Below are 13,376 nucleotides of genomic sequence, written 5' to 3' on the forward strand. Positions count from 1 at the left end.
AAACCAGTGATCCACGGTCATGCTCTTCAGCTGGGCATCTGTGACCAATAAAGTCTGGGCAGTGACCATGATTAGTGCTTTTATAACCTACCAGATGTGCAAAAGTAATTTTAATTTGCTTGCGTATTTTTGCTTTTCTCCAGTATTTGCGGGGAACCAGCGCTCACTGGGTAACAAAAGATAAAACCACCCAGGGAATTTCTTTCCATCTGGAGCATCGTCTAGGTTTCTCACAAGAAGGATGAAGCCAAGAAAAAGGCACCTTTAGGAGAATAAGTTTTCTTAAATTCACGACGTGTGGATTTGACTTTAAATTTAAATGCACTGGAACATGGAATGTTTTCCACTTCTACAAGGCTAACCTACAGACGTACGATTATTTAGGAATAAAAGAGGATCCATTTATGCTATTCTTATCTAGACAAAGAAAATGCACACTAAAATTTCAACTTTACGCCAGGGACAGTGGCTCATGCTTGTAATCCCAGCACTTTGGGAGGCTGAGGTGGGTGGATCACGAAGTCAAGAGATGGAGACCATTCTGGCCAACATGGTGAAACCCTGTCTCTATTAAAAATACAAAAATTAGCTGGGCACGGTGGTGCACATCTGTAGTCTCAGATACTTGGGAGGCTGAGGCAGGAGAATCGCTTGAACCCAGGAGGTGGAGGTTGCAGTGAGCCCAGATCCCACCACAGCACTCCAGCCTGGGTGACAGAGCGAGACTCCGTCTGGAAGGAAAAAAAAAAAAGAATGCCAAGCTGCAGCAACTTGGAGTTTTAAAGATTTGGGGACTAAGTACCTGAGTGCTTCTTCCAGCATGGATGAATTAACCACCTAGGGGAAGGTCACATAACGAGCTTGGTTCTGCTTAAGGACTGACACAAACTTAAAAACATTCAGGAGAAAAAATAGGATTTTCCCCCTTTTCTTTCTTTTAGAAAAATGAGAATACAGAACATTTTTCAGAAAATGAAAGTCCCACCACATGTTCCTAGCAACTATCTCCAGGCCTCACACGTTCAGCCTTTTCCCAAAAGTGCTTAGAATGAACACACACTGGGAAAGCCATCTCTGAAATGCTGTGAGAAGGGGCACAAAAGAAAATATGTAAAGGAGGCCAGCATGGGGGTTCATACCTGTAATCCCAATACTTTGGGAGGCTGAGGCTGGAGGACTGCTTTAGCTGGGGAGTTTGAGACTAGCCTGGGTAACATGGTGGAACCATGTCTCTAACGGTGGGCAGTGTAGGGGGCTGGGGCGTGGAAGCTGGGCGTGGCATGCAGCTGTGGTCTCAGCTACTCCGGAGGTTGAGGTGGAAGGATCACTTGGATTGCTTGAGCCCAGGAGTTAGAGGCTGCACTGAGCTATAATCTCACCACTGCCCTCTAGCCTGGGCCAGAACCAGGTGCCAAAAAAAAAAAAAGAGAGAGAGAGAGAGACAGAGAGAGATGAAAGAAAGAGACCCTCGCCTTTAGGAGAATTTTTGAGAAAACTTTTAAATTAAAAAAAGAGGGGGGAAGGTGTCAAGAAATTAGCTGGGTGTGGTGGCACACACCTGTAGTTCCAGCTACTTGGAGGCTGAGGCAGGAGAATCACTTGAACTCGGGAGGCGGAGGCTGCAATGCCCCAGATCCCACTACTGCACTCCAGTCTGGCGACAGAGTAAGACTGTGTCACCAGGAATACAAATATGGGGGGGGGGGCACAGATTCCCGCCCCCCCCCCCCACACAGAACAGGAGTCATAAAAACAGCTGTCATAGGGCCACAAATTACTGCTGCGAGTTTGAGGGGTGGCAGGGGAGGCATCTGCCCCCCGTGTGGGGGTCTGCTGAGCAGCCGTGGGCATCGGGGAAGATCTGATCAATTCACTTTCTGAAAAGCCCATTTCCTGGAGGGCGAGGTGGGCAGAGAATGCCCGGTGGTCTTCCTCGACTGTACCGATCGATCCCTGGGTGGCCCGGGCTGGGGCAGAGACCGAGGTGCTGCCCTTTGCGAGCTGCGGGGTCGGGCAGGCCGGGCCAGGCTCGGCTCAGGTGCGGCCGCGCGGTCCAGGTCGGCGACCCTGGCTCCAGGCTTCGGCCTCCCGGCCATGTCGGGGCGCTAGGCCGGGGCTCCGCCCTGCTCCTGCACCGGCCGCGAGGCCTTCTCCGGCTCCTGGAGCCCCGTGGGGCCGCCGCACAGGTCCGGGAAGCGCGGGCCGTTCCCCGCGAAGGAGTCGCGGCGCGCCAGGGTCTCCTCCTGGACTGGGCGGCCCACGGGCTCCGCCGCCGCCGCCGCCGCCGCCGCGCCCTCCTGTGAGGTCTGGCTGACATAGACCACGATGATGTCGCCCTTGAAGTTCATCACCTGCCCGCTGGAGATGAACGTGGAGTTACTGTTTCCAGTCACGTTTCCTGCGGGGAGAGGAAGGGAGAACACGGGGAGGGTGAGTCAGCGCCGGGAGCCTGCCAGGTCTCCCGGGAGGAAGGTTCCGGGGGTGGAGGGCGGCTCCTCGGCTTCCCGCAGCCCCGGGCCACAGGGAACCGCCATCACACTCCAGGCCCACTGAGGCAGAGGAGGGTGGGGCGGAGAAAAGAGGAGGAGCAGAGAAAAAAGACAAAAAGAGAAGAGGCAGGGAGGGGAAGAGAGGAGGCAAAGGAGTGGGAGGAGGAAGGGGGAGAGGAAGGAGTGGGGAGAGGAGGAGGAGGAGGGGAGGAAGAGGAGAAGGAGAAGAGGAAAAGAGGAAGAGGGGGAGGAGAAGAGGAAGAATAGGAGAGGAAGAGGAGGAGGAGGAGGAAGCGGAGGAGAGACAGAGGAGAAGAGGAAGAGGAGAAGAGGAAGGGAGGAAGAGGAGAGGGGAAGAGGAGGAGGGGAAGAAAAAGAGGAGAAGGAGGAGGGGAGAGGAAGAGATGAGAAATGAGCAAGCTTAGGGGCAGACTCATGCTTTACTATTTGCCTGTGACTTGGGATCCTAGGATACTGGCAAGAGATCACATCAGGATTATAAAATCACAGAGATTCAGATGTTACAAAAGTGTGTGTGTGTGTGTTCAACACACAACAAGCACAGCTAAGGGAACAGAGAGAGCCCAGTCTGCTCTCCTCTCCGGACTCACATCCGGGGCCCCATCACCCGGGGTGCCCTGGTTCCTCATGGTCTCTAACAGCTCAGCCCTGGAGGATCATGGGGCCACGTGGGCTCAGCTTTCAGCAGAGAGTAACACAGTTCCTTAACATTAAAAGAAAACTACTTCTGGAAACAACAGAGATTCACAAAACTAAAATAGAAAAAAAAAAATTCCTATAAATCACTCTTTCCATCTGAACTCTGAAGGGTGTTTTGTCCCTAGGGGCTTCTATGGTCATTTCTTTATGGGTGACTAGGTGTGGCCAGTCTTTAAGTAATGGACCTTTTGAAAAACAAACAGAAAGTCCAACAGATGTTAGGAAACCTGCTAGCTCTTATGATTCTTCCATTTTAAAGACAGAAATTTCCTAGACTTTGGTCTAGGAAACTGCCGCAAACCAAGCAGATTAGAAACGCCCCAACATTAGCATCACAAACAGAATCCTTCAATTTGATCAGGGGCAGGAATGTCAAAATGGCTCCTCACGATTCACCACGTTTATCTTTTTCTTCTCCATTGTGACTCAGCTTAGTAATAATTAATATGAAAATGAAGTTTCTGTTACCACTCCACATGAGATTTTCCTCAAATATGGAAGGCATGTTTTGGATGGTCTGACTAAAATACTGATAGGCATATAGGAAATTCCTTTGAGGGGCCTTCCCTCGACCCACTGGGTACCTCTAGAGAAGCCAAGACCAAAATACAAAGAAAAGCTCATGAAAACACAAGGATGTCAAGTATGAGCAACAAATCCAAAGTCATGAAGGAGGTCTGCGTCTCATGATTTTTCTCCCACAGGCAGTTGTATGGAATGTCCTCCAAGGTGGACAGTGGAAGGACTTATTTGCCTAAGAACCCCCAAACAGCATGAGGGAGGCCCACTGGCATTTCTGTTTACCACCCACCCACCACACTCTACACCCACTCTACACACACCGCCAGGCACGCGGTGCACTCCAGCGAGGGTCTGCTCTCCAGTGTGTCTACGCCCTTCTGCGCCCACCACTTACCAAGTTCCTTCTCAAGTCTGTTATCACCAGATAAACTCATCAGGAAGTTTAATTAAATATTAGGTAAAGCAGTGAAATATTACAGTGAAAAAATGAAAAATGTTTCTATGAAAACTAAAGTGAATGTTTCACAAGTACCCAAATAAAGGTGAGTCACTAAAAAACCAAAAAAAACACAACATACAAACAAAATGAAACCACCACCACCACAAACTGTTAAACTGGTCTGGGATGTGGGCAAGGAAACTATGAAAAAAGAAAGAAAAAGAAAGGACTTCTGGTTTCAAAATGGGGGCACAGGAGCAAGCTGGTCCCACTCCCCCACAGAAATCCTAAAGCTAATATACAGTTCCGACGCTATCATTCAGAATATTCTAGAACACAAACATGACAATGAGACAGTTCCCAGGGCCACAGAGAAGTGAGAAAGGAAGAAAAAGAACAGGAAAAGGAAATAGTAAAAGTCCAGAAGGATTTTGCTCTCCAATATCTGTAACTTCTCATTTCACACTGAAGAAATAGAAACTGGAAATTAGGGTGCTGTGGTTAATGTAAAAAGGGCTCAGGAGGCCAGGCACAGTGGCGCATCCCTGTAATCCCACCACTTTGGGAGGTGGATCACCTGAGGTCAAGATTCAAGACCAGCCCGGCCAACATGGCAAAACCCAATCTCTACTAAAGATACAAAAATTAGCTGGGCATAGTGGCAGGTGCCTGTAATCCCAGCTACTTGGGAGGCTGAGGTAGGAGAATCTCTGGAACCCAGGAGGTGGATGTTGCAGTGAGCCGAGATTGTGCCACTATGCTCCAGCCTGGGCAAAAAGAGCAAGACTCCATCTCAGGGAAAAAAAAAAAAAAAAAAAGGGCTCAGGAAACTATAATCAGCCAGTACACACAGCCCTATACCAAACAATAATCAGTGTGTAAATATAAAGTATATGTTTTAAGTAAATTATTTAAAAGGGTTTCTACCATAGCAGCAACAGAACAAGTAGGCACAGCAACACAGTTAAGTCCTCTTATTTGAGAAATCACTACTTAGTTAATAGAAAAAGAGTGAAAAATAAAATGTACATGGAATGGAACATTCAGTTTAAAACAATGTACATACCATGAAAATTCTAGTCTGATAAAAAAAATACCATGTTAATTGAATAAAATAAGTAATTCAAAGTTGCTTAGACATATGATTATTCTTGACATAGTTTCCTCTACTTTTAACATACACCATGACACAAACAGCTACATCTCTGACGAGTAAGATAAAGAGACGAGGTTAAATGTAAAACCATCCATCAGGAGGTCTGATCACAACATCACTGCCTGCTGGTTCTGTTGTTCTTCAGCATAATGTAAAACTACACAGAGGACCTCTCTAACCACTGCATGGTTGATTTATGATTCTGAATCTGATCTCATCTCTTCTTTATCCTCCTCACTGATTTATCTGCTTATGTCATGGTATACATTATTTCTCTACCATTTTAAATTTTATTTTTGAACAAATCATCATGAATCCATTGTTGTTTACTTCTTTCTTGTCAGAACCTTTTGTGAGTCTGAACCTAGATAAAACTTACGCTTCTTGGCAGCATCTTACACGTCAAGGACCAGTGTCAAGTCTTCCATCTTCAGAATTTCATTCCATGCCATTGCTCCATGGCCGACAATATCTCTGATACTGATAACCTAAATATGCTATAGGACCTATATTCATTTTTGTTTTCTTTTTTCTTTTTTTTTTTAAACCCTGCAGAAAAATGTTTTCTTTTTTTCAAATGGACCTCAAACCCTTTTGCCTAAGTAAAATATTTAAATATTTCAGAATCCTTTGTTTCATGGACTGAACCAAGAATATTATTCTTGGGGTGCTGCTGAGTGCAGTGGCTCAAGCCTGTAGTCACAGCTACTTGGGAGGCTGAGGTGGGAGGATCACCTGAGCCCAGAGATGCTGAGGCTCCAGTGTGCCGTGATCACGCCTCCAGCCTGGGTGACAGAGTGACCCCTGTCTCAAAGAAAAAAAAAAAAGAAAGAAAGAAAAAGAAAAAATATATTATTTTTGAAAGGCTATGAGGCTTGTGAAAGGGCAAAAACTAGGCCTTTAAACTCCCGACCATTAAGATGTAAAAGACAGTTACCTAGAAAGATTTAGGAGATTCTCAAACAGGTTTATTCTTCAAGTGTTTCTTTAACAAAGTTACAATTAATGACAAAAACAACCTTTGGTCAAGTCCCTTCATGCTGATTCTTGTGAGATACAGTAAACTGATAGAGACTAAACTTTTTAAAAAAGTTATACTGATCTGCCCATCACAACAAGTGGCAATTCTTAAGCGGCAGCAGAGTGATGTCCGTGGGCCTGTGCAGCTGCGCAAGGCCTTATGCTCTCAAGAGCTCCACGCTGGGCTAAATTCTTTGCTGCCATCATGAAATTCTTATTCATTTTTGCAAAAGGGGAAAATTTTTCATTTTCCACTGGGCTATGCCAGTTATGTCACCAGTCCTGAAGGGTGGGCACCTCTTAGGAGCATTACTCTGGGAATTTTCCCCACTGATGCTCTAATCTAGCACCACCATTTACGGAAGTAACATCTTTTAAGTTGGACATTTTTCAATATTACAGAAGTGTTAGCTAATCAGATTTTCTCTACTAATGAACTAAATATTCAGAAAAACTGAGTTGTAGAAGCTATCCACTGATGCTTCTAAAATACTGATCCTGTGATGCATTTTCCTGATGTTTGAGCCACCCACCACTCGCTGTAACAACACCAACTTTCTGATGTAAAACTGGGGCCTGTCCTTTGAGGCCTGGGTCTACTGATTGCATCAACTGTATCATTAATGCCTTACATACAATTTCTAGCTTTGGGTTCTTTAACGTGTAATGAAAACTAAAAGTCACTTGCCAAGCAGTCTAAGTGTAGGATCCTTCTAGGGTTTTCTTCCTTCCACGTATCACAGGTGTCTCATTCACCTCAATTTCAATACCAAAAAGGTTTTAGCAATTCATTCCTTGAATCATCCCAAAGTACTCAATAGTTTTCATAGAAATAATGGTTATCAAACTCATGTTTTTCTTGCCAGTTAACATAATAGCTAATGTTTTAAATGACAAGATCTGTTCACACTCACAGAATCGGGAGCACCCATGGACTTTAGAAAACATGGCCCATTCAGGCCGGGTGTGGTGGTTCACACCTATAATCCCAGCCCTTTGGGAGGCTGAGGCGGGCAGATTATGAGGTCAGGAGATCGAGACCATCCTGGCTAACACGGTGAAAACCCATCTCTACTAAAAATACAAAAAATTACACAGGCATGATGGCATGTGCCTGTAGTCCCAGCTACTTGGGAGGGTGAGGCAGAATTGCTAGAATCTGGGAGGTGGAGGTTGCAGTGAGCCAAAATTGCAACACTGCACTCCAGCCTGGGCAACAGAGTGAGACTCCATCTCGAAAACAAAAAAAGAAAAAAAAAGAGAGAAAACATGGCCATTCAGCAGGTGGGAGCAGGAGGGTCTGGGTATTCCAGAGAGACCCATGAGTTGTGAATAATCAGTGTGCTATGGGTTTCAGTTGGCTTCCTAGGTGGGTGTAGGTTAATCTGCAGATTAAGTGGAGATAGACTGAGTACCTAATACCATAATAACAGTAACAGAAGCGACACTCCACATGCAGAATTGACTAAGCACTCTGTTCAGGACAGGCTGGCTGCATCACAAACACCAGCTTGCAGGTGCTCTGCATGTGAGCATGCCAGGTTTCTGTGGTTGTTTGTTTTCCCCTCTACCGACTGACACTGTTTCAAGGATGAAAACTGTCGAACAGCCTTCTTTTTCCATGGCTTGTCATAATTCAGACTCACTGGAAAGCAATCTAATGGCATCAATGTCATCATGGTGTTTCAGTCTCTGAAAAGCAGAGGTGAATAAAGGGGTGAATAGAGGGATGGAGGTATTAAGGCTGCCTGGATTCAGGAGGGGCAGAAATGTGGGACAGAGGAGAGAGCAGGGGTCTAGAAGCTCTTGGGTCTTGTCCTGACTTGGCTGTCACCAGTGGTGAGAGTTTAGGATGAACCACCTAACTCTCCCAATCTGAATCAAGCTGTGCTGGCCTGGCAGTGTGCAACTGCATAGAGCAAATATGAATAATGCACATTTGCCAAATAAATGAACAAATGAGCACATGAATATCCGTAGGATAGCATAAGGGTCAGACAAGATGATGGATTTGAAAATGCTAGGGAAATCGCAATCAGTCGCAGGTGCAATGGTGCCATTCCTACACCCAGAAAGTAATATCAGTGCTCACGGAACTCCCAAAGACACAGAGATTCATGAAATACACTGAGTAGTAGTAATATCTTTCCATCCCTGTCTTGTTGGAGGATCTCAACGTGTCTTGAAGACTGAAAGCGTGCTTTCTCTGGAAATCTAACCAACTTCTTTTTGCTCTGCTGAAGTCCTCAATCATTATATGATTGTCTTTGGTTAGAACACTCATCTATATAATTCTACACAAACCCCACAGTCTCATTTCTCATCACGCAAGTCTGCTATGAGTTGAATGTAGCACCAGAGTAGATCAAGGCTTAGAATTAGTTGGTAATATCCTTATCTACTAAGATACCTCAGTCCTGAACTGTCCTTGCTAAAAAGTAAGACTTCCTTAACACTTGATCTCTGAATTGCAGAACAGATTAGTTGTTCACATCAGAGAGTTCACATCTGATCTGCGATGGTGACATCAATAGGTCACCATGTTGGCAGCTGTATAATCAGGCAGGTGCTGTGGGTTTCCTTTTCAACATGGTTGCCATGATTTCTGCAGTTGATATGTGTCCCAGGAGGGTAACTCTTCCCACTGAGTGCCAAGAAACTCACTGGGGACCTCTGCAGTTAGCGGTGACCTCTCCCTTGCTGGTGGCTAGTAAGGGAGTATAAAAAGCAGGGGGATGGTTCAGACGAGGCTTACCCAAGAGGGCCCAAAAAGATCTGAGGCTTACGAGAATGAAGAAATGGCTGGGCATGGTACTCACGCCTGTAATCTGAGCACTTTGGGAGGGAGGTGGATCACGAGATCAGGAGTTCAAGACCAGCCTGGCCAAGATGATGAAAATCTGTCTCTACTAAAAATTAGAGAGCAGTGGCAGGTGCCTGTAATCCCAGATATTTGGGAGGCTGAGGCAGGAGAATCGCTTGAGCCTGGGAGGCAGAGGTTGCAGTGAGCTCAGATTGTACCACTGCACTCCAGCCTGGGCAACAGAGTGAGACTCCGTCTCAAAAAAAAAAAAAAAGAGAGAGAGACAGAATGAAGAAACAAGCCACAGACTGGAAGAAAATATTTGCAAATGCCATACTGATAAAGGACTGTTTCCCAAAATAAACAAGAAACTCTTAAAACTCAACAGTAAGAAAAACAACCTGATTAAAAAATGGGCCAAAGGTCTTAAGAGATAACTCACTAAAGATATCCAGATGGCAAACAGGCATATGAAAAGATGCTCCACATCATATGTCATTAGGGAAGTGAGAATTAAAGCAACAGTGAGACACTAGTACACACCTATTAGAATGGCTCAGATCCAGACCACTGACAACACCAAGTGCCAGCGAGCATGGGGGTGGGTGGCAGGGACTCTCATTCTTGGCTGGTGGGAATGCAAAAGGATACAGCTGCTTTGGAAGACAGTTTGATGGCTTCTTACAAAACTAAACATATGCTTATCATATGATCCAGCAATCATACCCTGGTATTTACCCAAAGGAATTGAAAACTTATGTCCACACAAAAATCTGCACACAGATGTTTACAGCAGCTGTAGTCATAATTGCTAAAACTTGGAAGCAGCCAAGAATCCTTCAGTAAATGAAGGGATAAACAAAACCCCCACGTCCATCCACACAATTTAATATTATTTAGTGTTAAAAAGAAAAGAGCTATCAAGCCATGAAAAGACATGGAGGAAACTGAGATTCATAATACTAAGTAAACAAAGTCAATCTGAAAAGGCTATCGCACGTATGATTCCAACTCTATGGCATTCTGGACAAGGCAAAACTGTAGAGACAGTAGAAAGATCAGTAGTTGCCAGGAGTTTGGAGAGAGGAAGGGGTGAGTAAGTGGAGCACAGAGGATTTGTAGGGCAGTGAAACTACTCTGTATGATACTATCATGGTAGATACATGCCATGATACATTGGTCCAAACTCATAGAACATACAACACAAAGAGTGGACCCCAATGTGTCAATGTGGGCTCATCAACTGCAGCAAATGTACCACTTCAGTGGGGGAGGCTGTGCAAGTGGGGGGAGCAGGAGGAAGATAGGAAATCTCTGTACCTGCCCCTCAATTTTCCTGTGAACCTAAAACTGCTCTAAAAAATAGTCTACATGAAAATCATGAAGGCGTGAGGTTTTCATAGGCATTGTTAGTCCATTAAGCCAAACCAAGCCCTGTCACTCCCCTCTTGCCTCCTCTCCTCGGGACCCCTTTCTGACAGCATTCCTCTTCAAGGCTGCCTCTGACCTTTATTTGCATTTATTTTGCTTGCAAAAAAATAAAAAAGAAGAAGATAAAATTTGAAGCATGTCGAAGAAAGGGCTTTCCCCACAGGAGAAAGTGATAGCGAAAACAGTGACGTTCCGAGACAACTGGCAGGAGAGGAGTCTCACCATAACCAGGGGACCATCACACACCATGCATCCTACTGTCCCTCCTGTGGAACCCTCCGGGCTGGGCTGGGCCTAGCCACTGCCTCTCTGTCAGCCAGAGTAGCCAATGATGCCAGGACTGTGTTTGTCCCTATTCTGTGGCACAGTGAGGATTCTCCAAGTAAATTCTCCAGAGTAAATAAATGAAATCAGCATCACTAGTACTGACTTAATAGGAGACAGCACGGTGGTTTAAGGCTGCACTGCAGCTCTGACCTCCCGGGCTTAGGTGATCCTCCCGCCTCAGCCTCCCGAGTAGCTGGGTCTACAGGCACACACTACCACCTCTGGCTAATTTTTTTTTTTTTTTTTTTTGGAGAAGAGGTCTCAACTATGTTGCCCAGGCTGGCCCCGAACTCCTGGCTTCAAGAGAACCTCCCACCTTGGCCTTCCAAAGTGCTGGGGTTACAGGTGGGAGCCACCGTGCCCTGGCCTGCAATCAGATATTTAAATCACGGCCTTGTCGCTTACTAGCTGTGTAATCCTGGGCGAGGAACTTGTGCCATAGAATTTCTGTGAGGAATAAGAAGATAATACACACAAAACACTTAAATCTGGTGACTAACATCTATCATACCACCGATAAAACTGTCATCTTCAGGCTATTGAACCAATCTTATAGGTCCCTGAATACAATATGACTGACAGAATTTGAAGGCTACCCAAAAGTATGATTTGAAAGCCAGAATGACATGGGGATTTTTATTAAATATGGGTATTTTGAAGTGTTTCTAACATTTAAAATAGATTAATTGTCAGGGTGTGGAGGCTGACACCTGTAATCCCAGACAGTGCGGTGGTTTAGGGTACCAGCTTCACAATCAGACATTTGTTTTTGTTTTTTTGAGAAAGGGTCTCGCTTAATCGCCCAGGCTGGAGTACAGTGGCGCGAACACAGCTCACCACAGCCCTGACCTCCTGGGCTCGCTCATCCTCCCACCTCAGCCTCCTGAGTGGCTGGGACTACACACCTTGGGAAGCTGAGGCGTGTGGATCTGCTTGAGCTCAGGACTTTGAGACCAGCCTGGGCAGCATGGTGAAACCCAGTCTCTTAAAAAAATACAAAAATTATCAGGTTGTGGTGGTACAGGCCTGTTGTTCCAGCTACTCAGGAGGCTGAGGTGGGAGGATGGATTGAGCCTGGGAGGCGGAGGCTGCAGTGGGCCAAGATCATGCCACTGCTCACCAGCCTGGGTAATAGAGTCAAACCCTGTTTCAAAAAGAAAAAAAAAATGGATTAGTTGACTTAACATTAATATTTAATGTGACTTAACCAGCAAAATGTTCAGGTAACTTGAGAGTGTTAAAAACAGCAAGTAAGTCAACAGAAACAACGAATCAAAGGAGTCTCCTGTTATAAGCAGAAGGATGCTTCTACTTCGTCCATGCTTGACATAACAGGCTCCGTGGAATCTGTATTTCTCAGGCAGGAAGAACAAACTTAGTTCTAAGAACACAATCCCTGACAGAATTTACATTTTTAAGCAAGATAACGCACACTTTTCTTCTCGAAAGCTTATTATGTTGTTCAAAATGCATAACATACGAATATTAAATCACAAGAACTATGCTAAATAATACCACCAAATTGTCATGTAGATTTTCTTCCAAGGAAGAGAACTAAAAATACACACAAATACACTCAAACTACCCAGGCTACATTGGGTTCTTTCGGAATTTTTTTTTAAACTTATTTTATATTTAACCCATATGCTTCTCATGTGATTTTCCTTTTTATGGAAATGTAAGCTCTGTTTCAGGCATTTGGAAGAAACTGGGTATGTGATGATAAGGGAAGGGAATCAGTATTTAATAGTTCCATTCTGAATCATGCTTGAAAATCACTTAGAAAGTCTTACAGACCAAAGCCTTCCAAAATGAGCCCTGTCAGTGCAGAAAGAAGGGAGGCCAGGCTAAATGAAGAAGAGTACACACTGACCACATTTTTCATATATTTTGAAATAGCGCATCGACGTTTTACAGCAATGAAAGCTGGATATTATCACCAAATAACCAAATTACGAAATACCTGTTTTAACTTAAAGATTCAGGGCCAAACCAGTATCTGCCTTTACAAGATTGAGCTGATAGTGAAACGCAAGGTGGTGAATGGCATTCTAGCAAGAGTGTGAAGAAAGAGATGGAAGGCTGTTGGTGGCTGGAGGGAGAGAAAGGAGGGGAGGTAAAGATAAGAAAATCTCTTGTCTACTCTCAGAATGGAAATGGATGGTCAACAACAGTCATTTCAAGAGAGAGTGGGACCAGGGACGGGGACTGAGGACAGGGGAGGATGAGGGGTCAGGCAGGTCTTTACTGTCCTGTGTCTCTGGCTCCCAGGTGATGGCCTTGGAGTGCCTGTGCTGCTAGGATGAACCAGCTCATCTGTGCTCTGTCACTTCTGCCTCCTCTGCCCAGGACACTAGGTGAGCCCAGGGCAGCCAGTGCCAGCCCTTTCATGCCCCTCCTCCTCCAGTTCCCTAAAGCAGACCGAAGAATTGGGAGGCTGACAGTGACTTGGAGGAACAAGCAGGACAC

The 13,376-nt window shown here is 45.3% G+C and overlaps 1 protein-coding gene across 1 annotated transcript in view; it reads right to left on the reverse strand.

Moving 5' to 3' along the window:
- Positions 1–2,105: 2,105 nt before the first annotated feature.
- TNFRSF11A (TNF receptor superfamily member 11a) overlaps positions 2,106–13,376 on the reverse strand; it is a 38,279-nt gene continuing 27,008 nt past the window's right edge. Inside the window, exon 10 of the mRNA XM_064378936.1 lies at positions 2,106–2,398. Coding sequence (XP_064235006.1) covers positions 2,106–2,398 — 293 coding nt within the window. The remainder of the gene's footprint in view (positions 2,399–13,376) is intronic.

The sequence above is a fragment of the Aotus nancymaae genome, unplaced genomic scaffold, assembly GCF_030222135.1.
Source record: "Aotus nancymaae isolate 86718 unplaced genomic scaffold, 86718_ANA_hifiasm-v0.15.2.pri h1tg000020l, whole genome shotgun sequence".
Classification (NCBI taxonomy): Eukaryota; Metazoa; Chordata; class Mammalia; order Primates; family Aotidae; genus Aotus; species Aotus nancymaae.